Below are 27,290 nucleotides of genomic sequence, written 5' to 3'. Positions count from 1 at the left end.
CTGTTTTAGGTCATGATTTATTTTTGATTTATTCCATTAGCTCTTTCACCCCTTAACACTGTGCATTATATGCTTTGTTAATAATAACAAATAATCTGATTTTACAACATCTCAGTCAAGCTGGCAAGCAAGTAACATTATCCCCTTTTGAAAGGTCAAGAAACAGACTCAAAGAGGTTAAGAGAGTGCCTAATATCTTTTGCTCTGTTGTGCCAGAACTCTATCTGAAACACCATTGGGCAAGCCGAATGTGTTCCATTAGACCATATTGTCTGATACCAAGCAAATAAAACAGAAGATACAAGGTGGCATGTGAATTGTGTCCAAAAAATCAAAACTGGTTATAGAAGCCCTTTAAAATTATGCCTTTCTGTCATTTGACTTTGAGAGAGGGGCACGCATGTGTCTACACATGAAAGGGGCATGGAAAGAGAAGGAGAGTATTTACTCAAGTTAGGAAAAGAATTAATTAAGGAAGCAGGGGAAGACAAACTGGAAATACTTAGCGAACTCCAGGTCCTGAAGTTAGAGCCACACTACTTAAAAGGGAAATAACTAGTTTATAATCTGCTGTCACATGGCACTCTTAAAAGACTGATGGCACACAGCTTTGGAAAATCCTTGAAATCTTAGTCTTTGAATAAGATTTAGTCTTTGAATACTGTCAGTAAATTTCTGTCTTTCCAATGAAGCCTGTTTGAAGCATTGTTTTTATTTGTTAGACTGTGTTACATTCCATTAATACTTCTTTTTTCATCCTTTGCCAGAGGAAGAAGAAGAGCAGGTACCCACTGATGGAGGCACATCAGCAGAAGCCATGCAAGTTCCCCTGGAAGAAGATGATGAACTGGAGGAGGAGGAAATTATTAATGATGAGAATTTCTTGGGTAAAAGACCATTGGATAGTCCTGAAGCTGAAGAAATGCCAGTCATGAAGCGACCACGACTGTTAAGCACGAAAGGAGACAACTTAGATATAGTATTATTGGAAGCTCGAGAACCACTCAGCTCAATAAATCCTCAAAAGATTCCACCAATGCTTTCTCCAGTCCATGTACAGGACAATACAGACTTAGCACCTCCATCACCAGAGCCACCAATGTTGGCTCCAGTTGCAAAATCACAAATGCCAACTGCAAAACCATTAGAAGCAAAGTCTTTTACTCCTAAAACTAAGACTAAAACAAGTTCTCCAGGGCAGAAGACTAAGTCACCTAAAACCACCCAGTCCCCAGCAATGGTTGGAAGTCCTATTCGGTCACCAAAAACTATATCCAAAGAAAAGAAATCACCTGGACGTTCTAAGAGCCCCAAGAGCCCCAAGAGCCCCAAGGTTATGACTCATATTCCCCAACCACCTGTCAGACCTGAAACACCAAATAGGACTCCTTCAGCTACAATAAGTGAAAAAATCAATAAAGAGACCATTCAGGTGAAACAAGCACAAACACCCCCCGATGCTGGGAAACTGAACAGTGAGATTCAGCCGAAAAAGGCTGTTGTCACAGATAAAACAATAGATGACTCTATTGATGCTGTGATTGCACGAGCCTGTGCTGAACGAGAGCCAGATCCTTTTGCATTTTCTTCTGGATCAGAATCCGAAGGAGATATTTTTACCAGCCCTAAGAGAATTTCAGGTTCGGAGTGTGCCACTCCAAAAGCTTCTACTTCCTCAAACAATTTCACGAAGTCAGGATCCACTCCTCTGCCTCTTTCTGGTGGAACCTCAAGTTCTGATAACTCATGGACAATGGACGCCTCGATTGATGAGGTTGTGCGTAAAGCAAAGATGGGAACACCGGCAAATATGCCTCCCAACTTTACTTACACCTCTTCCCCTTCAGTTTCTCCTCCCACTCCCGAACCTCTCCACAAGGTATATGAGGAGAAACCCAAACTGCCTTCCTCAGTGGAGGTAAAGAAGAAGTTGAAAAAGGAACTAAAGACTAAAATGAAAAAGAAAGAAAAGCAGAGAGATAAGGAGAGGGAGAAAGACAAAAGCAAGGAAAAAAATAAGGAGAAGGAGAAAGTGAAGGAGAAAGAGAAGGAAAAGGAAGCCAGCAAAGAAGCCAAGTATCCATGGAAGGAATTTCTGAAAGATGAAGACTCAGATCCCTATAAGTTTAAAATAAAAGAATTTGAAGAAGTTGATTCCAAAGTGAGATTGAAAGATGGAATTGTGAGGAAGGAGAAAGAGAAACATAAAGATAAGAAGAAAGACAGAGAAAAAGGCAAAAAAGATAAAGATAAGAGAGAAAAAGAGAAAGGTAAAGATAAAGGCAGAGACGATAAGATGAAAGCTCCACCGACCCCGCTGGTGTTGCCCCCCAAAGAAATGGCCTTGCCCTTATTCAGCCCTGCTGCTGCCGTGAGGGTCCCATCCATGCTACCTTCTTTGTCACCAATGCTTCCAGAAAAACTGTTCGAGGAAAAAGAGAAACCTAAGGAGAAAGAGAGGAAAAAAGACAAAAAGGAAAAGAAGAAAAAGAGAGAGAAAGAGAAGGAAAAGGAGAAGAAAGAGAAGGAAAGAGAAAAAGAGAAAAAAGAGAGAGAAAAGAGAGAAAAAGAAAAGGAGAAACACAAACACGAAAAAGTAAGCAGTTTATTGTTTTCAGTATTGGGTCTAATGAAAAATGCAGATGAAAGAAACCAGCAATTATGTCTGTGTTGTGCATGTAAATTACTCATAGCTTAACTGGATATGTGTTTGTAATACGGTTACAAATTTTAATTTTAAATCCCATAAATTTCTTTTTTAAAAATTTATTTATTTATTTGAAAGGCAGAATTACAGAGAGGCAGAGGCACAGAGAGAGGCCTTCCATCTTCTGGTTCACTCCCCAAATGGCTGCAACAGCCGGAGTTGGGCCAATCCGAAGCCAACAGCCAAGAGCTTCTGAGTCTCCTATACGGCTGCAGGGGCCCAAGAACTTGGGCTGTCCTCTCTTGCTTTCCCAGGCCAGAGCAGAGAACTGGATTGGAAGTGAAGCAGCCGGGACTCGAACTGGCGCCCACATGGGATGCTGGCCCTGCAGATGGCAGCCTCACCCGCTACGCCGCAGTACTGGCCCCCATAAACCCCATAAATTTCTAATCAAGTCCCCTATACACTAGAAGATGTTAAATATTCATAGCCTAAGAGGACTCTATTCACAGACTGTAAACTGTTAGCCATACTAGTCTCTGTCAGTTTTTGAAAATCTGTAATCCTAACTGAATAATATTTCTGTTAATTGTTATACATGAACATATTTTGTACTCAAGTATTAGATACATAAGAAAGCATCCATTTTTCTGAGGGCATAGAAAACCATGGCACTACTTGAGGATGATCACAAGGCCCATGGATTGCCCATTGATGGGATTTTCTTTTTGGTGAGCCATTCTGGCATGTGTGTGGAGTTGTGGCTGTCTACAGCACTTCCCATAGCATCTCTTGTTCCTTCTGCTTTCTAAGATTAGGACAGATTTCTGAGTATCAAAGGCTGAGTATCTAGCAGGGGTGGGGAGTCCTTTCTGCCAAGGGCCATTTATAACATTCACGGGCCATACAAAATCATCAACCTAAAAATTATAGATTGTTGAATTTCAAAGCCCACCTGTGGTTGTCTTGACCAAATGATTATGCGGGCCTTATACGTTCTTCACCCACTGCTAGGCTGATACAGCAGCTTAGCTGGTAAGCAGAAAATAATTTTACATGGTAAAAATGTTTTACCACATTGCCATGTCAGTAAATCAGACTTTCCTAGAGACCCGCTAGAGAAATTGATGTAGATCCTGCTGTTTTGTAGGACCCAGGACCTCAGTCCTTTTGTCTTTGCTCTCTTGACTTTGCTGTTCTGTCCACGGCTATTGGGATTATAGTGGTTGACCTGTTAAATTTCTTCTAAAGTTTCCCCAAAAAATGTATGTAAGTATTCCTGTTGCCATCCTCAGAGATCTTCTCCCTGCCCTCTAGAAGCTGTTGTCTTTGTTTGAGTTTGGCTACCAGGTAATACCCATTGATTTTTTTTGCATGTAATAAAATATGATAGATTTCACTTCCAGCAGATGTATTATTACCAATAACAGGTATTTTTAACTTACCTAGAAACATTAGTTCAGTTGTTAGCAGCAATGGTGACTTGCACTCTTCTGTGTAATTCAAATTCTGATGCCAATAACTGAATTTTGGAAAGTTAACAAGACACAAAAATCCGGCTCTTATTTCCATGTTCAACATGTTTTCCTTAGATGATGATGCTATATATATAGTACTTGCCAGGCTTTAAAGCACTTTCACCCATTTTATTTTCTCACCCTATAACGCCTGTGACCTATGTCCAGCAGGTATTATTATCAGCATTTATGGATGAGAAACCGCCTAAGAGAGTGACTTGTCCAAGATCAAGATCACATAGCTAACAAAAGCCACGTCACTTGCACTACAAATATACTTCACACTTTGAAATATCTATTGCTTGAGGTACTGCCTGATAGCAATTAGTTATTTACCCATCAGGTATCTAGTAACCTGGCAGCTAACACTCAGTAAATCACACCGGGTACTCTTGCTTTCATTACCACCTGAACTGTGGAAAGTCAGTGGAGTTCTTTCAACAGCCATTATGAATTTAAGTGGAGCCCATCAGATGAGTTTGTAACAGCAGTTCATGGCCTTTTCTCAGCAGCTACCTGCCTACCTGATTTGGAAAAGATAAGTCTCAGACTACCATGGTAGGAAGCAAAGACTCTGTTACTGACCCACAGACTTCACCTTATGAAAGGATAAAAATCCTTACATCAGTTTTCAGGAGGTATGGGTCATATAAATGACAAGAGGTGAAAGTTTATCAGAGTCAACTATAAGATCTTTAAAAAGGATAGTTGGTGTTGTCTGTAGAGTTAGGCCTAAATTAAAATCCTGACTTTCATGAAATTGAGCAAGTTGCTTACTTGAGGATTACACATGTGAATGGAGATGAAGGTGGTGAGTGTTACCATTTTGAATCAATCTTTAAAATGTGGAAACCTGGAGTTTTCCACTTCCTTGGATCATACTGGCTAACCTATATTAGTATGAGTGAGTAGGCTACTTTTACAGTTTAAAAAAATGTACTTCTACCTCCTTGGCATTCTCTTAAATTTTAGTCCTTTATACAGATAGGAAAGGATAAAAAGTAGTGCGACCCATGGAAGTGCCAGTGACAAAACTAGAAGTGGGAAATTAATGGAAGCATTAAGACTTCTCTTTATTCTATCTCACTTAATCCCCCCAGTTATCAAGCCATATAAGCAAATGAAACTATACCTGGAATCATGTTACATACGGTCTAAAAATTTGTTTACATATCCACAGAAGTAAGGCAACAGGGTCGCTAAAAATGGGGCACATCTAAACTATCCCAAGAAATGTTTCAGGTCAAAAGACTGAAGGTTACAATCTCTTTCTCCTTTCTTGTCGTCCTGACCAACTCACTGCAGCTACTCTTTTTTTTTTTTTTTTTTTTTAAGATTTTATTTATTTATTTAAGAGGTAGAGTTACAGATGGGGAGAGACAGAGAGAAAGGTCTTCCTTCCGTTGGTTCACTCCCTAAATGGCCAAAGCCAGGAGCCAGGTGCTTCTGGGTCTCCCACGTGAGTGTAGGAACCCAAGGACTTGGGCCATCTTTTTTTTTGGGGGGGGGGGGGACAGGCAGAGTGGATAGTGAGAGAGAGAGACAGAGAGAAAGGTCTTCCTTTTGCCCTTGGTTCACCCTCCAATGGCCACCGCGGCCGGCACATCGCGCTGATCAGGAGCCAGGTGCTTCTCCTGGTCTCCCATGGGGTGCAGGCCCAAGCACTTGGGCCATCCTCCACTGCCTTCCCGGGCCACAGCAGAGAGCTGGCCTGGAAGAGGAGCAACCGGGAAAGAATCCGGTGCCCCGACCAGGACTAGAACCCAGTGTGCCGGCGCCACTAGGTGGAGGATTAGCCTATTGAGCTACGGCGCCAGCCTTGGGCCATCTTCTACTGCTAATCCCAGGCCACAGTAGAGAGCTGGATTGGAAAAGGAGCAGTAGGGACTAGAACCAGAGCCCATATGGGATGCTGGCACTGCAGGCGGAGGATTAACCTATTGTGCCACGGCTCCAGCCCCCGCAGCTACTCTTAAGAACATTGACTCAGATCACAAAGCAAGAGCATTTGTTTTAATTTTTTTAAATTGTCTCCATATTTATTTATCCTCATAAAGTTTATACCAGCCTTATCCACATTTATCAATGCCAAGTACCAATAAAGATACCGTTGATTAAATGGGAATTTGCATGGTTGTAGAAGGAGCTTTGGGTTTTGGAATCTAGCAGATCTGGAGTCAGATCTGGGATAAGTTTTTGCACTTTAGCATACTTACCTGGTTCTTAACTATTTCATCTTTAGAGTTAATGATAACAACACTAAAACAAGCAAAATAGTAATAGTTAACACTGAATAATTATTATGTGCTAGACACCATGCTAAGCACTTTTTGTAAGTTTAAGTTCTTACCATAACCCTCTAAGGTAGATACGATCATGAATATCCTTTTAAGATGAGAAACTGAGGCTTAAAGAGATTAATAAACCTTAAATCACACACTTGGTAAGTGATCACACACTTACTAAGCCAGAATTTCAGCCTATAGCATGTGAATTTTTGTTTCACATGCTATAGTTTATGTTTCTAACCACTATACTTTCTTACATTAAGTTAAAAATAGGGTCAGAGAAATTATGTATGCAAGCTTTTAGGTCCCCTTTGTGGGCAGTAGTATGCATTAGTCAAGGTTAGGAGTCTGATTTGTCACTTGTTTAAAATATAACCAGGGATAGATGGTAAGCCTAGTAATCAGGACACCAATTAAGATACCTGCATCCTATATCAGAGTACTTGAGTTTAATACCTGGCTCCTGTTTTTCACTTAAGCTTTCTGCTAATGCAGACCTTGGAGATAGTGATGATGACTCCAGTTGTGAGGTCCCTGCCACCTATGTGGGAGATCTGGATTGCATTCCTTGTTCCCTACAGGCCCAGGGGGGGACTCAGCTATGACAGGCATCTGAGGAGTGAACCAGCAGATGGGAGCTCACTCTGTTGTCTTTCTGCCTCTCTAATTAGTTTGAATTGATGATAAATAAAATAGAAAAGCATGTTTCAGCAACACTATTGACCAGTCAGAAACATAGCCACAAGCCTTTAGCAGTATAAACCTAATAGCACACTTCAGAGCATTTTGACATTTTTCTTTCTTGGCATGGCAATGTGTGTATTACATGACTTAATTTATTTCAAAACATGGATCTTTGGGAGTTAGATAAAGTACAGGATCACTTTAATTAAAATTTACTCTTGATATTTTAAGTGTTTTTTGGAGGAAGGACCATTGTGAAAAAATAAATAAAATCTTGTTATTTATGTTAGAGGAATTGGAGAGTTGTACTTTTAATCTTAAAAAGAAGGTAAGCCAAAATCCATATATCAGACTTAAATGTTTCTTTCTCTTCTTCAAATATATAATCTGGAAAAGCAGTGAGTTTCATCCAGGAAATGACATCACTATCTGCAGATAAAGGGGCCCCAGTGCTGGCCCACAGAGAACATGGACTTTGGCCGTATAACTGACCTGAATGGAAATTCCAATCCTACCACTTCCTAGTTACTCATGAATTTCTCTTAACTTCTGGGACCCTCTGCTTCTTTACCTTTATCTCCACTTCCCAGTCAGTACCAGGAAGATACAGCATCATTACGAAGGATAGCTTATCTGTGCCTAAAAACAATAGTTACATACCTTCCCTAAAATATGTTGACATGAAAGCTCTTCTCTTCTGCTGTCTCATAGAAAATACTGAATGAAGATGTTTGTGTCATTAATTAAGTGTATGCCTGGCAGTTTAGAATTTTCTTCTAGGTAACCAGTAATGTTGATAATCAACCAGTAGATAATTGAGAATTGCTTATAATAAAAAGACTGTAAATTCTATAGAGGATTCCCTAAAATTTTGCCTATTGATTGATGAACTGTTTTACTTGAGCTAACATTGGCTATGGAATCCACCAACCTGCATAGTAAGTGACATTCGCAGCTACCACTTACTGAGTTAAGTGTGAGTGGCAGACCTGGCCAGAATTCCATTATTTAATCCTCCAAACAGCCCTGAGGGTTTGTTATTGTTGTTCCTGTTTTACAACTGAGAAAACTGCACAAAAAGATTGAGGGACTTACTGCAGTAAGTTGGGAGAGCTGTGACTTGATCGGTTCTGTCTTACCAAAGCCTGCGTTCTTTACCACCAAAAAATGGTCTGCTCAGGCCAGTTACCTCTATCTGTTTTGGTGTATCCAAGAGATTGATGCTAGTAAGAGGGGCAAGAAGGGCTTAATTCTTGAGAATAGGGTAGCATCATGACTATAAAATTTTAGTTCTTGAAATGACCTTAAAAGAGCTCCTGTGTAGCTGCATGTTTTAATAACAGGAATGTCCTCAAACTTTAATGACTTTATTATTCAAAACAATTAAAAATTTTAGTGTTTCTTTCTTCTATCCCTCAATCTTTTAGTATTGGCCCCCAAATAATCTTTTAATGAATTTGAGTAGTTTGTCCTACTGGTTTGGTTTGTACCTTAACAGAAGGTTCTCATCTGCCTTCCCTTCTATAAAAAGGAGCACAGTCTCATTTCCAGTCTGTGCTCATCACCGATCATAACTAGTGAAATGCAGGATTTTCAGTAAATAAAGGACAGGGAAATATGCCCTTGTTAGTTATAATTGTTCAAGAGGAAACCTGTAACTTAATGTTTAAATCAATATGTTTGAAATTATGGAAGTTTACCAAAGGCCACCTCCCAACCTTTCATGTAAATGAACTCTGAGCATTTACAAAAAGCCTGAATTCTATTTGTCATCCATGCTGGATACAACTTGTTATACTTAACATAGCCATGCATCGTCTTCTGACTATCTTTTTAATATTTTAAGTAACTCTACTGTGTTTCTATATGAAATAATGTATGTAAAGCCCTTAATTGCTAAGACAACAAAAAGATTGCCAATCATAGTTCAGCACCCAAGATGTTGGGTGATTAAATTTGGCTTTTCAAAATCGATAGTGTTTATGGAGTTTTTTTCTGACATATCAGCATAGATGGAACTCTGAACCAGTGCTTACTGAACTTGCTGCTATCCTAGCTAGTAAAAATATATGGTTGTTTTTTTTTTTTTTAATGAAAGGAGTTTAACATTAAAAAAAAAAAAAACTGAACAGATTATATTGACAAAGCTGCCCATTACCTTTGCAGAAAGTCCCTGTCAAAAGATAAACTTTAAAGCTGGAATGCATGAAAGAGTTCCAAGATAGAATTTAAATTTAAACTGATTCTTTATAGATAAGCTTTTTAAAAATCCACCTCTTTGCTTCAAGTCAGGATTTTAAAAATAAATTTCCCCTTTAAATCTCTTGAGCGATTTTCATTTTTTGCAAGGCCGCACTGCTGGTGTCCTGGAAAAATGGAGAGTTAGAGCTTTATCAGTTGGTGCCCTGAGGTATGTGGCAAAGAAGCTAAATCCTTGAAGATTAGCAAAAAAAATGCAGCACATGGCAATAAGGGGCTTATATGACTACTAGTATTAGTTCAGGTGAAAGAAGTATTGCTTATACATAAAACTGGACAAATCCACTGACAATGTATTTTTAGTTAGCTACAAAGGAGTCTTATATTGCTGGACTTTACCTCTTTGGTGAATTGGGAAGCTTAGTAATCCACTGTAAATGCTCTTCTGCTCGCCCCAATTCTCAGCATTACTCCAAAGTGCTGTTCTTTTATTTTAACCCTTAACAGCTCATGCTGTCCCTGCATTTTGGTTTCTTGCCATTAAATGATGGCATCAGTCATACTGTTTAAGTAATTCAGGTCGTTGTCATTTAGTTTGTTATTTTCTGGGAAGTACCAATAAGAAATTATTTTACAATTTTAGGAATTACCTTTCTGTTTATCTGAATGCTTACCAAAAATAAAAAGTCAAATTAAAAATGTAGAAAGAAATTTTTGTTTAGAAATCACTTTCTATAATAGAATCCCCTCAAGTCTTTTTTTTTTTTTTTTAAGATTTATTTGATTTGAAAGAGTTGCACAGAGAGGAGAGGCAGTCAGAGAGAGAGAAAGAGAGAGAGAGGTCTTCCATCTGATGGTTCACTCCCCAATTGGCCACAATGGTGAGAGCTGCACCGATCCGAAGCCAGGAGCTAGGAGCTTCTTCCGGGTCTCCCATGGGGGTGCAGGAGCCCAAGGACTTGGGCCATCTTCTACTGCTTTCCCGGGCCATAGCAGAGAGCTGGATCCCAAGTGGAGCAGCCAGGACTAGAACCGGTGCCCATATGTGATGCTGGCGCTTCAGGCCTGCGCGTTAACCCGCTGGACCACAGCGCCTGCCCCGAGTCTTTTTTAGAATGTCATTAATCTTTCTATACTTCCTTGAATTTTTCAATTTGGAATCTGATTTAACTTCTTTAAGAGTGAAACGAAGGTATTTAAGTGATTTTTGGGTAGGATTATCATGTACTGTGGTTTCCTGGGACAGTCCTGGTTTATACCTGTTATGGGGTATAATTAATAGCTCTTTCACTCTAAAAGGTATATTTAGTTTGATGATATGGTCACCCTGATTACAGATAATACTTTGAGCTGAGGTAGCAGGTTCTGGATCATTAATTCAATCAGTTGGCTGAGTTCCTGTTGGCCTTCCAGACACATTCATACCTTTTGAATCTAATTAATAAAGTATATCTCCATTTTTGTTTGTTTTTTACATATTGTATCATTTAACTTTTTTTTCAATAAAACATAAATAGACCTGTCTTGGTTCATTTGTCCTGTGCCAAGACATTTAAGACAGCATCAAATACCCAAATTTGGTTTGGTTTAGTTGAATGGAGGTAAAACAAAGTTAATCTAAATTTTCATGTAAATTAGTTAGCCTTACATAAAGGGAAAAAAATTTTACAACTAAACCTAGCCATCTCTCAAGTGTTTGTTATTCATCATAAGAAACAATGACAAAGAAAATGAGTAACTTCAGTTAGGACATTAGCCTTACTAAGAAAAGGGCTCAAAACGTATCCCAGAGAGTCAAGGAGCAGTAAAGTGGAACAGGAGTTGTATTTGGTGTCAGGAGACCAGGATTTAGGCCTTTATTTACTAACTTTGTGACTCTGGGTAAGCCACTTGATGTAAACTGTCCTTTCTGGGGGGTAATAATGCTTCCACACCCACCATACAGAATTGTGAATATCAAGTTGAATAAAGTTTTTGGGACACATTTTGTGAAGTATTACACAATTGTAAGTTGTAGTATGTACAGTATGGCAAATAGAAATGGACCAAACAGAATGCAAAGCATAAAAATAGTAAAGCAGATTTCTTTTAAGGTAGGACAAAAGTTTTATTTTTAAATAAAGCTTAAGAAAAGGTTGTATATAAAAAATAATAGTGTTGTGAGTTGAAGAAATAAAAAGTATAATTCCTAATACCTTGCCACTTATGGGTATATGACTCTAACGTGTTTTAGAATTGAAGAAATACAGAAGCTGTATGTCATTTTTCATTCTCTAAATCAAAAAGACTTCATTAATCCTACTTTTGCTATTTGTATGAAGTTGGAATGGAAAAGAGAATGAAGAAGAAAGGAAAAGTGGTTATTCCATAAGTGAGTATGTTCTGTTTACCTGTAAAACAGAATCTGTAATATCTGTCCCACGTTTGTTAAAAAAGTATAGATGAGAACATCAAGAAAATAACCAAGCACATTGGCAAATTGTAGGTGGCATATAAAAACATTTGTTTATTTTAATTGTATTTACTTTCTCACATATAAAATATGGAAGCCTTTCTATGTCACCAAATTTGGATTGGACTATTGGTTTTCAGATTTGTTTCAGGATGGACATTTTGTTCAAAAATAAAAAAAATTGGAGAAAGCACAAACCTTAGCTAAAAGTTATATGTATGCCTATCCCTATCCCTGCTCTTGAGACCCTTGCTCTCTTGAGGAGAAACACTGTATTATACTATAAACAACTGACCGATGAAGGAGACATCAGGCAAGAGTGAGTGAGATTATTTTAAAGAGGGAATTTGGCAGGAGATATTAATAAATTAAGAGTTATATGTGGTAAAATGAAATATTTAGAGAGCATTTAGTTTAAAATGTTCAGTGGCCGGCACCGTGGCTCACTAGGCTAATCCTCCGCCTTGCGGCGCCGGCACATCGGGTTCTAGTCCCGGTCGGGGCGCCGGATTCTGTCCCGGTTGCCCCTCTTCCAGGCCAGCTCTCTGCTGTGGCCAGGGAATGCAGTGGAGGATGGCCCAAGTGCTTGGGCCCTGCACCCCATGGGAGACCAGGAGAAGCACCTGGTTCCTGCCATTGGATCAGCGCAGTGCGCCAGCCACAGCGGCCATTGGAGAGTGAACCAATGGCAAAAGGAAGACCTTTCTCTCTGTCTCTCTCTCACTGTCCACTCTGCCTGTCAAAAATAAAATTAAAAAAAATTAAAATGTTTAGTAAACTACCTTACATTTTTATCTTAGTTTCAATCAGTGTTGGTTTAGAAAGGGGAATGTAGAAGATATAACATACTTAGTTAAGACTTAGAGTTGAAACCATGACCATGAATGAGATCTCTACAGATGGTGTAGAGTGAGAAGAGCAGAAGACTAAGTAGAATCAGGCAAAAATAAGAGAACTTTGTGAAGAGAGGGAAGATAAGACCTTCTAAAGAGAGAGCACACTTAGACATTAGGGAATGCTGACCGTCTGCAAAGAATGGTTTTAATGGCATAAGTGGGGCAGAAGTTAGATTGGAGTGGGTCAAGGGATGAGTAAAGAGGTGGAGAAACAGTGAAGTGAAGAAAGAATAAATTCATGATTGAAAAATGTGAGAACAGTTGCTAGAAGTTGAAGAAAAGATGAATTTTTAGAGAGTTGAGCACATTTAAATGTGAACAAAATGTGAATAAAAATTATCAGCAGAACAAAGAGGTTGAAGATCTCATAGAGTGGTGCATGCAGAGAAGTTTGTAGGGAATTGAAGGAGTTCTCCTGTCCGGTGCCTCAACGGCCTTTCTTGTGGAGTTTGATGATTGAAAGGGGAAAATGGGAAGGGTCCTGCAAGAGCTAAAGGTTTGAAATCGTTGCTTCCTATTCAGGATGTAAATGGATCTGAAGCACTTATTGCCTGTTAGACCTTATGATAAGCACTAAAAAACACAATAAACAAAACAGACATGATCTCTCCACTTATCTGGGTTAGCTGCATCATTCAAATAAACAAAAAGTTTATGAAGGTATAGACGGAGTTGAAGGGTTTTGAAATTTTTCTTTGGTGTCACCCAGTGCTCTGAAGGAAAGTTTTAGATTGGTCCTGAACAAATAATGGAATGACTGAGAGGCAAGAGAGTTGAGGGTGCTTGCAAGATAAGGTGTTAATTGAACAAATGTTTATTGAACACCTCTTACGTGCTAGCACTGTTGAAGAGAATGTATGGTGATGGATTTAAAAAAAAAAAAAAACTCGAGATAAATACCTAGAAGAAAATAGTAGATTTAATTTATGTGCCACATGTTAACTGGATAATATAGTGAGCATTATATATTCATTCCCTTTTAGAACCACCGCACTGTTCTACTAGGATTTAATTCTTGAACTTGAGTTCTAGAAATCAATGATTTGCCGCTAGTTGTCAGTGACAAGCAATGGACTATTGGAATATAGTATACTGACACAACTAGCAGTGCTTGGAAGAGTCCTGCACAACAAAGAACTCTCCCACCAAAAATCCCAAACAAACCCTAGATGAGAAACTCTAATGTGGATAATAATTTGGAACTGCCATGTTTTTATTTAGTTTGTTCATTCAGAATATTTGCTGAAAGATCTTCAAACCAAAAAATTGTGATGAGATTCTTTAATGTTATACTTAAGTCGTATGCTTCCCTTCTGACTAACAACTCGAATATTTATGAGGTTTTTAACTTATTTAGCAGTCACTGACTTCGCCATAAACCCTTCCTTAAAAAGAATATGCATCTTTTTCTTTTACAGCATTTTAGATCTTTTTACTACTCAAAAATGGAACAGTTTAATCTATACATATACTCAATATTTCAGCTTTCTCATATGATAATGCAAACTTAAGATGAGTTTAATGTTCGCCAAGGCCCATAAATAGATGGATTGTATCATATAAGGAAAGAGTCATTGCAGCCTTTGTCTATTTATGTTAAGTCTGACAGTTACTTAACTGCTCCACCAAATGATATAGATAACAGTTTTTGTTTGAAAGTTCTGATATGATAAAATCTGAGACTAACCCAAACTAATAAAACAGAAATAACTATATATGATTAAATTTCATAAAATTTCTGATGATGCTAGGTAGCCATTAGTTTTTGAGAAACAAAATCATAGACTAGCCCAGATTGTCTTCGCATCTAGCATTTTAGCCATATTTGAGGCCTAGCCTTGTATGTTAAGTTTTTGGAGGTGGGGCAGTCAAAGAGGTAGGAGGTACTTTTGTTGAAAAAACCTATTGAACTCTAATGTACTAACTTCCACAGATAAAAGTGGAACCAGTCGTTCCAGCCCCAAGTCCAGTTATCCCCAGGTTGACTCTGCGAGTTGGTGCTGGCCAAGACAAGATGTAAGTATAAATTTGTGAATCAGACTGAAACAGATGCAATTTAACCTTCTCTAGCTTTTCCTAATGGATTTGGAACTGGACAAACCTTTGCCAGGTATGAACAAATAGGGTCAAGCTTTGTTTTGACAACTCTTCAAGTTTTTATTGATTTCTTCCTCTGAGTCAAGGTGTTTTGCTTTAACACATAGGATCCCTTTTCTCTTGTTCTTGTTCTGTTTTTAAAAGACTAGCACCACAGTATTGTTTCTGTATAATATTTAAGGTCCTGGTTATCTGAAAAATAAGAAACTACGTATTGAATGGATTGGGCAGTTGTAATGGTATACCTTCTCAGGTACCTATTATCTGCCACCATAACAGAAAATGAGTAGCCTCTTCTTGCTCAGATGGCATGTGTTTTTTTTGTTTTTGTTTTTGTTTTTTTCCCTGTCCCTGTAAAACAAAGATATTGCCAAAGGCTTGGTGTAAAAGTATCTAATGGTTAACAACAACTGAAGTCTTCATTGTTTGCTGTTTGCTTTTTTTTTTTTTTTTTTTTTTTTGAAGAGGAAACTAGTAATGCAAACCCGATGTTTGCTGCTATTTGTCCTAATTTTCACAGACTCCCACCCTTCTTTAAAGTCAGCTAGTTGGATAGTTGTCCTTTATCCGTTTTGGGGGGAAGCATTAAAACCCACAGTGCTCTTTAATGATGCTAGTAATGTAATGAAACATTGATTTTTTTTCTTAATTATGCTGAAAATGTCTCTCCTTGTTCTAAAAGCATGCTTTATGTTATTTAAATAAAATTCACAAGCTAAAAAGTGAAAGTTTACAACTTATTTTTCCAAATAAGCCTGAAAAATGAAGTAGTTTACATTAAAGGCAATCAAATATGGAAAATAAGCCTATAAGACATTCCATTGCCATTTAATTTTTAGCCTTAACAGTGAGAATAAGACCCATGAATTTATTTAGTGGGTGGAATAGAGAACAGAAATTCTGCCATGTTTTCCGTGGCTTCTGTCGTCTTCAAGACTGTGTGTATTTCATGCTGTTGCCTCTATCATTCTGTCTGCTCCAAATATGGTACGGTAGGAAAATCCAACACGTGTGTTAATAATGAGAGATGGTTGGGAGGCAGTCTTCCAGGAGAGTGTGTTCTCTAAAGATGGAAAGGAAGAAGTCTCGATGGCTCAGATTGTTCTTACCTAAATTCTGTGGATAATTTTCATATTACTGGTTACACCAGTAGAATCCTACACAATGGTTGGCCTGCTGACAAGCTTTAAAAACCTAATAAAAATACCATGGATTCATCTCTTTTCAAACCGTATCTCTGATATACCTAATGCCCTCTATCTTACCTTCAAGAGTTTAACTAATATTCTCATCTCTCAGAAAACGACCTAAAGTCACTCTTCAAACCATCTGCTTGGAAATTTTGTATGTGGATTCCTTTCTCTAAGGGGAAGAGATTCATCATTAACAGTTTCCTCCCGCCAGTTTAGATTTATTCCTGTTTTCTCAGTAGCTCACCATTACTCTTTACTCCCACACAGAAGTTTGGCTTTCTAATTACCTTTCAGAAGTAAGATTTGTAAAAGAACATTGATTGTTACATAAATCTCATCTGCCCTTAAGCATCTTTCAGTCATTCTTCTATTTGTTCTATTTTCTTCTTTTAACAAGTTGCTCATACACCTAACGTATTTGAAAATATGAGAAAGAGATCCTGTTACTCTGGGACAGAATGCCCACTTTAAGGGAAATTATAATACCAGACATTCTAGACAAATTGCCCTTGAAAGTATAATACTTATTATAAGACATGTAAGTGTCCAGGTATGCAGGTAATAGCCTACATGTTAAATGAAGGATTAACCATTTGACCCAGGGCAGATACAAGAAAACCCTTATAACACACAAAGAGATAAATTAAGTAAAATATATATTTAAGCTAAAATAAGAGAGGGAGGAAAAGAGGAAATCACATAGTTACAGAATTTTTATGTAAAATAGAATTTAGTCAGTAACATCCTTTTTAACGGTGGGAGTCTAAACTGGGAATAAGTAAACAACAACCCATGAGCCAAATCCAGCCCACTGCCTGTTTTTGTATTGCCTGCAAGCTAAGAATGATTTTTATATGTTTTAAGGATTGAACAAAATTAAAAGAAGAATATGATACGTGAAAATTAAATGGCATTCAGATTTCAGTATCTTTCCTGGTTAGCATAAGGATACATGGCTTATTCCATGTCAGGAATGATGGAAAAGAGCCAAGAGATTCCTATAATGTTCCTTTAGTTACTCAGTTTGTACACACGTTGGGTAACTGATACTCTTTTGAAGTGAAAATAATGAGCGGACTGGGATTCAGAGAGGGAGAGTTTGAATAGTCCAGGGCTGGAGAGATTGTTTATTGCTGAAGATCAGGCAGAGAATGGAATCTTTTGAAATTATGGGAAAAAGAAAAAGCTTTACTGGGTTCAAATTATACCCTTTCGCTGGAAGATCTCCAAGACAATATTTAGTTTCTAAGTCTTAAAGAAGCTATACCTTCTGCCCTTTGGTCCACAAAAGTACTTTGAGGTTAGATTGTTTCCTCTGTTCTCTACTCTTCCATGAAGCCAGACAGATAACTTTTTTTAAAACAAAGATTTTTTTTTTAAGATTTTTATTTATTCTTCATCTACTTGGAAGGAGAGGGAGAGAGAGGAGAGAGAGCAGGCATGTTTCCATCCACTGGCTCACTCCCCAAATGCTTGCAACAGCCAGGGCTGGGCCAGGCCAAAGCCAGGAGCCAGGAACTTCATCCAAGTCTCCCACATGGATGGCAGGGGCCCAAGCACTTGAGCTATCCTCTGCTGCCTCTCCAGATACATTAACTGGAAGCTGGATCAGAAGCAGAGTAGCCAGAACTCTAATTTGCACTCCAATATGGGATGCAGGGGTCCCTAGAAGCAGTGTAACTCACTGCACCAAACCCTGTCCCATGTTTCTTCCTTAACACCCTTGGAAACTATCTTCTGAAGGGATCTATGGTGAGTCCGTACCTTGACCTGAGAGTTAAAATTGAAAACCACATTCCCAGGACTTCAGATTCCTTTAACATAAGGTCAGCATTGTGGTGCAGCAGGTTAAGATGCCACTTGCACTGCTAGCATCTCACGTCCGCGTGCTGATGTGAGTCCCAGCTGGTCCACTTCCCATCCAGCTCCCTGTTAATGCACCTGGGAAGGCGGTGGAAGAAATGGAATTTCTGGCTGCTGGCTTCAGCCTGGCCCAGACCTGACTGTTGTGGCCGTTTGACAAGTATATCAGCAGATGGAAGATCTCTTTCTCTCTCTCTCTCTCTCTCTCTCTCTCTCTCTGCCTTTCAAATAAATAATAAATGTTAAAAAAAATCATTCAAGGTGTTGCCCCAGCAATAGGTATCCAGAATTCTCTGTATTCTGTATTAAAGGTAATTTTTTTAAAGATTTATTTATTTATTTGAAAGAGTTGCACAGAGAGGAGAGGCAGAGAGAGAGAGAGAGAAAGAGGTCTTCCATCTGATGGTTCACTCCCCAATTGGCCACAATGGTCGGAGCTGCACCAATCCGAAGCCAGGAGCTTCTTCCGGGTCTCCCACGTGGGTGCAGGGGCCTAAGGGCTTGGACCATCTTCCACTGCTTTCGCAGGCCATAGCAGAGAGCTGGATCAGAAGAGGAGCAGCCGGGTCTTGAACCGGTGCCCATATAGGATGCCAGCGCTTCAGGCCACAGCGTTAACCTACCGCGCCACAGCGCCGACCCCTAAAGATAATTTTAAAATCCTAACCCTGGCATTACAATCTGAATTCCTATAAAGTACGAATGGAGAAACAGCATATTCAAGTTAATTGCAAAAATAATCTGAGTCTAGCCTAACCTTCAAGTCTTGCCTTGATGCCAGGATAGCAAGTAGGTTTCAGCTTGCCCAGGAGCAGCTGCTTAGAACTCTGTTGCTCAGGATTCTGAGGTCCCACCTGGACTCAGTGGCAGAGTCCAATGAGGGTGAGTCGTATCTGCCATAGTGGGGTAGGTGAATGGCAGCAGAGTTGCTATGAGTTTTGTTACCTCAATCTTGTTATTTGATTCTATTGAGAATATATAGGCAAAGATGACCAACTTAAAGCATTCATTCTTTTTTTCATTTCTGTGAAGAAAGCACAACAAACTAATTTAATGGAGTGTGTGAAGTTGTAACGTGTGACTGTATTTATAAGGTTCCAAGTTGTGTAAAAGGAGCCTCATGAAAAAAGGTGATTTTAAATCTTGGTAAATTATTAAGAAAAACATAGGGCCAGTGTTGTGGCATAGCAGTTTAAGCCACCTCTTTAAGACACTGGCATCCCACATCAGAATATCAGTTTGAGTCCCAGCTGCTCCGTTTCTGATCCAGCTCCTGCTAATGCTCCTGGGAAAGCAGCGGAAGATAGCCCAAGTCTTTGGGCCTCTGCCACATGGAAGACCCACATGGTGTTCTGGGTCCCCTCGTCTGGAACAGTGCCAGCCATTGTACCCAGATGAGGAATGTATGGGTGAATGAATGAATGAATACATAAATATATCTTAAAAAAAAAGTAATGGAAATTTTCATGAAGGCAATGGAATAAATAATGGAGCCAGGTAGGGGAATAAGCATTCTTCCCCTCATGTTTCTCAAAGTTTTCTTCCATGTTGTCCTCTCAGAAGTGCTGAAAAGGAAACTTCTGCCCTTGTCCTTCTAACTTCAGCACTCTTCGGCTTGACTGGAGGGGCTCTTTTGCCAAGCTCTGCTGTTTGTGCTGGTAGCGGGGGCTACTAAACTGAAAAATTGGTAACTGCCCCCTCTTCTTTCTGCTCTCAGGACATTCCTGCCCTTACTCAGTGAGCTCTCAAGATAAGAGGTGATGAATAGGGCCTCTGCAGGACTCCCATAAGGCTTGGTCATTGTTTCTAATTAATATCTCAAAATATACTTGATCAGATGATACAGAAGTAATTTGTGCTGCTTTTCAGCCAACAATATGGTTCTCAATGTTGTTTATAAATCTCTTTGAAAAAGATGTATCTGTCTATTTATTTGTTTGTTTATTAGAAAGAGAGAGAGGTCTTCCATCCTCTGGTTCACTCCCCAAATGATGGCAATGGCCAGAGCTGGGCCAGGTTGAAGCCAGGAGCCTAGAACTCCATCCAGGTCTTCCATGTGGGTGGGCATTTGGACCTTCTCCTGCTGCTCTCCCAGGCTCGCTATCGGGGAGCTGGACTGGAAGCAGAGCAGCCAGGACTCACTTGAATCAGTGCTCCCACATGGGATGCCAGCATCACAGCCATAGCTTACCCTGCTGCGCCACAGTGCCAGCCCCAGTAATGCTAGAACTCTTTGACTGAGAGCTCACAATAATATTCTCTTTGACAGACTTAACGCTGTTTTCAAAATACACAAATTACATGCTGAGATATTTTTCAGAGAGCACTTTATTGCTGGCAATTACACTTTTCTCTCTGCTAACATTTTGATTTCCAGTGACAGCTGGATTGATTTCCTACACTTCAGGAAATTCTTTATTCAGTAGTCCTCTCATAGCAGAGGTGCTGAAAATTTGATGCTCCTTTTCATGTGATTCAGTTTTTTGTTGAGGTTCACAGTGTAACTTATGTCTGGTGGGGGGCCTTTTTTACACTTGAATTTCAGAATTATTTCTATGTACTACTATGAAATTGGGAGCTACTTTGCTTGTTAATCTTGAAAAACAAAGTTTTGCAGCCAGCACTGTGGCGTAGTGTGTAAAGCTGCCACTTGCAGTGTCGGCATCCCATATGGGCGCCGGTTCTAGTCCCGGCTGCTCCTCTTTCAATCCAGCTCTCTGCTGTGGCCTGGGAAAGCAGTAGAAGATGGCCTAAGTCCTTGGGCCGCTGTGCCCACGTGAGAGACCCAGAAGAGGCTCCTGACTCCTGGCTTCAGATCGGCACAGCTCCGGCTGTTGCGGCCAATTGGGGAATGAACCAGCGGATGAAAGAACTCTCTCTCTGTCTCTACATCTCTCTGTGGCTCTTTTAAATAAATAAAATAAATCTTTTTAAATAAACAAAGTTTTGATCTTTAAAAACATAAAATATCTGTAGATCTTTGTTGTTTTTGGTGTGATCCAAATGTTTCTAATAAATCTTTTTGACAGAAATACATTGTAATCATAGGCAATAATAAAAATAAACTTTTAAAATATTTTAAGGCATTTTGTAGTAACCAAAAGTTCCTACCAAAGAAAAACAGGACCCAAATACAGTCCAACCCATAACAATAATATGCATTTTGGGGCTGGTGCTGTGGTATAGTGGATTAGGCCACCGCCTGCAATGCCAGCATCCTGTTGGGCACGAGTTTGAGTCCAGCTGCTCCACTTCCAATTCAGCTCCCTGCTAATGTGCCTGGGAAAGCAGAGGAAAATGGACCAAAATCCTTGGGGTCCTGCACCCACGTGGGAGATCTAGAAGAAGCTCCTAACTCCTGGCTTTGGCCTGGCCCAGCCCTGGCTATTGCAACCATTTGTGGAATGAACAGCGGATGGAAGGTTTGTTCTCTCTCTCTCTCTCTCTCTCTCTCTCTCCCTCTCCCTCTCCCTCTCTCCAACTCTGACTTCAAGTAAATAAATAAATCTTAATTTAAAGAAAAAGACAGTAAGCATTTTATATTTAGCCAGGATTGAGTACACTTTTGCATCTGCTCTCAATCCAACCTTCTGCTAATTTCCTGGGAAGCAGCAGATGATGCTCAACTGCTGAGGCCTTGCCATCTACGTGCGAGTCCTAGGGATGGTGTTCTCAGCTCCTGGCGTTGGCCTAGCCCGGCCCTTGCTGTTGTGGACATCTGGGGAGTAAACCAGTAGATGAAACAGCACTCCCTTTCTCACGTGCGTGCTCTTGCTCTCTCATTCTCTAACTCTCTCTGCCTTGCAAGTAAAATAAAAATGAATAAACACCTGAAAGCACACTTAGTAAGGTAGGAAATAGAAATGAGAAAGTAAGATCAAGGAGAGAAAAGGAATCAAATGCCTACTTGACAGATATGATCACAGCTTCCTAATGGTAAAGGTGAAAAAGGAAATACAGGCCGGTGCCGCCGCTCACTAGGCTAATCCTCCGCCTAGCGGCGCCGGCACACCGGGTTCTAGTCCCGGTCGGGACGCCAGATTCTGTCCCAGTTGCCCCTCTTCCAGGCCAGCTCTCTGCTGTGGCCAGGGTGTGCAGTGGAGGACGGCCCAAGTACTTGGGCACTGCACCCCATGGGAGACCAGGAGAAGCACCTGGCTCCTGGCTTCGGATCAGCGCGATGTGCCGTACCCGGTGGCCATTGGAGGGTGAACCAATGGCAAAAAAGGAAGACCTTTCTCTCTGTCTCTCTCTCTCACTATCCACTCTGCCTGTCAAAAATAAGAACAAGGAAATACATTTCTAGAACAGAAGATGCCTTCCAGTTTCTCAGGGGAGGCAAAGTTTTTCCAGACAAAAATTTAAAAATTGATTTCCATATGGAACCAAATGACAAGGACAGTGTCCTCCATAGCAGATTTTTTTTTTCAAACGATTTATTTATTTATTTATGTGAAAGAGTTAGTGAAGGAGAGAAAGAGAGAGAGAGAGAGAGAAAGAGGTCTTCAATCTGCTGGTTTACTCCCCATTTGGCCTCAACAGCCAGAGCTGCACTGATCTGAAGCCAGGGGCCAGGAGCTTCTTCTGGGACTCCCACGTGGGGGCCAAGGACTTGGACCATCTTCCACTGCTTTCCCAGGCCATAGCAGAGAGTGGATCAGAAGTGGAGCAGCCAGGACTTGAACCAACACCCATATGGGATGCCGACACTGCAAGTGGCAGCTTTACACACTACGCCACAGTGCTGGCCCCTCCATAGCAGATTTTACAGATGATCCAAAGATCTTTTTTATTGGCTACTTCCTACATCAACCCTTAATCTATGAGAAAGCACAAAAGCACATTTCATGAAAATAGCTTTCTAAGGAGCCTAGTCTTCTCTAGCTATAATACTCTTACTTTCTTCTGGTTGTTGTATTAGTTAAGTTTCTTCATTCCAAGTAGCAAAAACCTAAATCAAACTATGCTAAAGGAGAAACAATAAATAAAAATAGCACCTCTTATCCAAAGTTTTGCTTTCTGGAATTTTTGCTTTCTGTTGTCTCAGTTACCCACTGTTAAGAAAAGAGGTGCAGATTGGTGCCTCCTCACATGGGGCACCAAAATGTTAGGAAGAGAGCCGCAGATTAGAGAAGAGGCAGTGCACGGATTTACAGCCAGATCAAATTTATTCAGAGAAAATAAATCCGCAGAGGTGGGTGACCAACTGCCTGTGTGTACAAGATGGAGCATGTGGCAGAAGGCCCCGACCCTCCAGGGGCCAGGCCTTTTTAAGGAGGGCTTGGGCTAGGGGCAGGGGTAGGGGGCAGCAGGGAGGGGAATTCCAGGAACTGGGCGGGGGGGGGGGGGGGCTTGGGAACCTGGAAAATAATGCAGGGTGGAGTATGAAGGCATTAGGATGTGAGAGCCAGTTGAGTTTTAAGGGCAAGGAATACACCCGCCATCCACTATAGTCAGTAAATAGTAAGTGAAAAATTCCAGAAATAAACAGTTCGGAAGTTTTAACTTGCATATTGTTCCAAGTAGTGTGATGAAATCTGATACCCCCAGCTCCATTGTCTAAGAGGTGAGTCCTCCCCTTGACCACACTGTATATACTCCTGGCTCATTCATCACACAGTAGCTATCTTGATTATCAAATCAATTGTTGCAGTGTCACCATGCCTGTGTTCCAGTGTTCTTTTACTTTATAATGGCACCAAAATACTAGAGAAGTGATACTGACAATTAGGTTATTCCAAAGAGACAGTGTATATTGTTTTCTTTAAGGGAAAAGGTTTAAAGTCTCAATCTAATAAGAAAAATCTCTCTCTCTCTTTCTCTGTCTTTCTCTCTCTTTCTCTCTGTCTCTCTTTCTTTCTCTGTAGCTCTGCCTTTCAATAAATAAGTAAATTTTTAGAAAGAAGGGAGGATGCTTGTCAGTGTTATGGCGCACTGGGTTAAAACACCACCTGCCGTGCTGGCCCCCTATATGAGTGTTCGTTTGTGTCCCTGCTGCTCTACTTCTGATCCAGCTCCCTGCTATTGCACCCCAGAAAGCAGTGGATGGATGTGCTTGGGTCCCCGCCACTCACATGGGAGACTCTGATAGAGTTCCAGAGCCCCCGGCTGCAGCCTGACCCAGCCCCAGCCATTGCTGCTATTTGGGGAGTAAACTAGTAGATGGAATACTGATATCTCTTGCTCTCTCTCTCTTTCACTCTCACACTCTTTCCCCCTCTGTAACTCAGCCTTTCAAATAAATAAATAAATCTTTGAAGAAAAAGAAAAATTATTTTGCTGAGGTTGCTAAGATTCAGTAGGAAAGAATCTTCTGTCCATGCAGTTTTGAAGAAGAGAAAATAAATTTGTGCTAAATGGTTCTCATACCTCACACGCTGGCCAGAGGATGTGGTAAGTGCTTAATTAAGATGAAGAAAGCATTAAACTTGTATATGTAGTATATATAGGTTAAAATGCTGTCCAAGCTTCCAAGCAGCCACTGAGGGTCTTGGGTCGTATCTCCCATGGATAAGGAGAGGCTTCTGTGTATTTGACTTTAGATGAAGCAGAATGCAGGCCTCATAAAACATTGTTAGGATTTTGTTCCACTTTGCTTTTCTGCATCTTGCCTCTGTGTGATGACAACAGTGGGCCAAGTCGCTGCAGGCTGGTGTGGTTCTCCCATGCTTCGAGCCTCTGGGAAGCCCCTCTTCCACAGCAGCCCTTGTCCGTCTCCAGCAAGGACTTGGGTTCACCAGGGCACCTGTCCAAAGGGGAAATGGTGTGCTCCAGAAATAAAGGAGAGTTCTCTCTCCAGAACTAGAGGGGAAGGACAGGCAAAAATGACTGATATGATTTAATTTTTAAATAATTTGTACTTATTTAGTTAAAAGGCAGAGAGAAAGGTGAATAGAACTCTCCCATCTGCTGTTTCACTATGCAAATGCACGCAACAGCTGGGACTGGGCCAGGCCAAGAGAGCAATTTAGGTCTCCCATATGAGTCACAAGGACCCAACTACTTGAGCCATCACCGGCTGCCTCTCAGGATACACATTAGCAGGAAGCTACAATAGGGAGAGGGCCAGGACTTGGTCCAGGATGTGTCCAAGCTCTCTGAAATCAAATGCAGGCATCTTAACTGCTGTGCCAAATTCCCATCTCTTATATATGTTTTGTTTTAGTTAGGGGAAGGAAGCTGGATTTCATATCTTTATAAAACCAAGCTGACAGGGCAAAGAAGCTTGTTGATTTAAAAAGTGATACTTCAGAGGCTTAGGAACATTTAAGAACATCATTCTGGGGCTGGTGTTTTGGAGCAGCAGATTAAGCTGCTGCCCGCATCTCAGGCATCCCATATGAGCACTGGTTCAAGTCCTGGCTGTTCTGCATCCTATCCAGCTCCCTGGGAAAGCAGCAGAAAATGGCCCAAGTCCTTGGGCCCCTGCCATCCACATGGGAAACCTGACTGGAGTTCCTGGATCCTGGCTTCAGTCCAGGCCAGCACTGGCTATTGTGGCCATTGGGAGAGTGAACCAACAGATGGAAAATACCCCCCACCCCTCTGTCTCTCACTGTGAGTTTCAAATAAATAAAATAAACCTCTCTCTCTCTCTCTCTTTTTTTTTTTAATCATTCTGTCAGACCTATAAGGCCATTTCTTTTCTTTTTTGAGAAGCAGGCACAGAGACAGAGATCCTCCATCTACTGCTTCACTCCCCCAAATGACAACAGCAACTGGAACAGCTGGGCCTGGGCCAGACAAAGGCCAGAACTCAGTCCAGGTCTCCCATTTGGATGGCAGCAACTCAAGTACCTGAGCCATCGCCCTGGGCGTCCCAGGGTGTTCATCAGCAGGAAGCCGAGCCTGGGACTTGACTCCAGGCACTCCAGTAGGAGATGCAGGCATCCTGAGCTGTGTCTTAATCACTCTACCAAGGGCCTGCCCCCTAATTTTCTATTTTTGATTCATTTCCTTTACAGTAAAACTGTCTACTTTGGATTTTTGAGAAGATTGTACAGTAGATAGTTTGGATCAGCCCTGGTTAATTTGTTACTGAAGCAACCACCTTTCTTTCAATTGTGATTATGAACCACCTTTGAGTGGAAGCAGGTAATTTAAAAATGTGTTATCCAGGTCGTTGGGCCATTTCTGATTTTTCCAGAAAAGAGACCTTGACCTCCTTATATTATTTTCTCAGTTTTAGTTACCTATAATCATGAAGTCTCTAAATTTAATTTTTTCCCCTTGACATATCATAGTTTTTCATTAGTACCGAAGATGTAGAACGTTTTAAGAGAAAAAATAGTATATTGTCAGAAAAACTGGCATAGAGTTTTGGTAAATGCTTTTACTACACAGTAAAATAAGTGGAAAGATTATAATCAAAGCATTCCCATCTTACTTGTAAACAATTACAGCAGTCCTTACATGGATGCCACTTTAGAAGACTTGGGAAAATTTACTGGATTCCATTCTAATGCAATTAGAGCTAATTTTGTTGTTTAAATGAATAAAAGGTCAGCTAGTAAATCTAGCTTATCTTGAGTTCAGACTTCAATAAATTGTTTTATTTAATTTGTTGTAAAAGATCTTATCCTTAATGGGTCTAGGTCTTATTAGTTCACTTAGGTTTTAAAATATTTATGACCACCTTTTTAGATATGATTTGAATGATAGTTGGAAAGTTTCTCTCTGCAGTGTTATCAAGGCCCAAGATCACTAATTTAGTGAATATAGGAAGGTACTTAAGATTTGTTATCTAGAAAAGGCTGATGTAAACTTTGAGAATTTAAATGTTCTTTAACCTGTGACAGGAGATAATTTAGCTGTATCATGGTAACCTTTTGGATACTATCTGATTATAATTTCCCTAAAGATCAGACTACTCACACTTCTGGCATTAAAAAAAAATATGCAGTTACTGCTGAAAACACTTAGACGGTCTTAATCATTATATAACACTAACACAGGATATTTAAATTCTTCACATTTTATTATTTCCTGGTTTATGCCCTGTGGTTTATTTAGATACTACACAATGATTTCAGATGCATGGTATAATTAACATTAGGGGTGTTTTAGTCACTGCAAGACTTTTTTTTTTTTTTTTTTAAAAACATGGTGGCCAGAGTCTAACATGTGGAACAGACTAGCCCTGCTATTATTACTCCGTGGCTGTTAGGATTTGCTCTATGGGGCTCCAGGAAGAGTCTCCCCCTGTCCATCCTGGCTGTGAAAAGAATCTTCCTCTTGTTCCCTCTTTCTTTTCTGTTTTTCCAGTCCCTCTCTGAAACTTTCCTTGATTATCTCCTCTGTATCTTCCTCTTCCTCTTCCTTTTTCTCACATTTTTCCTTCAACCTTATTCTCCTCTCCTAATTGCACCTTCACCAAACCTATCCTCTGCAGGAGAAAAAGGCTACCTCACTTCCTCGTTTCATTCTGGCTTCACAGAACTTAATCATCCTTCAG

General features: G+C 40.2%; 1 protein-coding gene across 3 annotated transcripts in view; it reads left to right on the top strand.

Annotated features, from left to right (window-relative positions):
• The window catches only part of TAF3 (TATA-box binding protein associated factor 3), a 211,643-nt gene that overhangs the window by 154,609 nt on the left and 29,744 nt on the right, over positions 1-27,290 (top strand). For 2 of the 3 annotated variants that reach the window (XM_002717345.5, XM_051821564.2), the window contains 2 exons: positions 768-2,596; positions 14,617-14,699. In XM_002717345.5, the coding sequence (XP_002717391.4) occupies positions 768-2,596; positions 14,617-14,699 (1,912 nt within the window). The remainder of the gene's footprint in view (positions 1-767; positions 2,597-14,616; positions 14,700-27,290) is intronic. The other variant, XR_011381579.1, reaches the window with a different exon arrangement.

This window comes from Oryctolagus cuniculus, chromosome 13 (assembly GCF_964237555.1).
Source record: "Oryctolagus cuniculus chromosome 13, mOryCun1.1, whole genome shotgun sequence".
Classification (NCBI taxonomy): domain Eukaryota; kingdom Metazoa; phylum Chordata; class Mammalia; order Lagomorpha; family Leporidae; genus Oryctolagus; species Oryctolagus cuniculus.
Note: the sequence above shows the minus strand (reverse complement) of the source record. Positions and strands in the feature narration are given on the sequence as shown.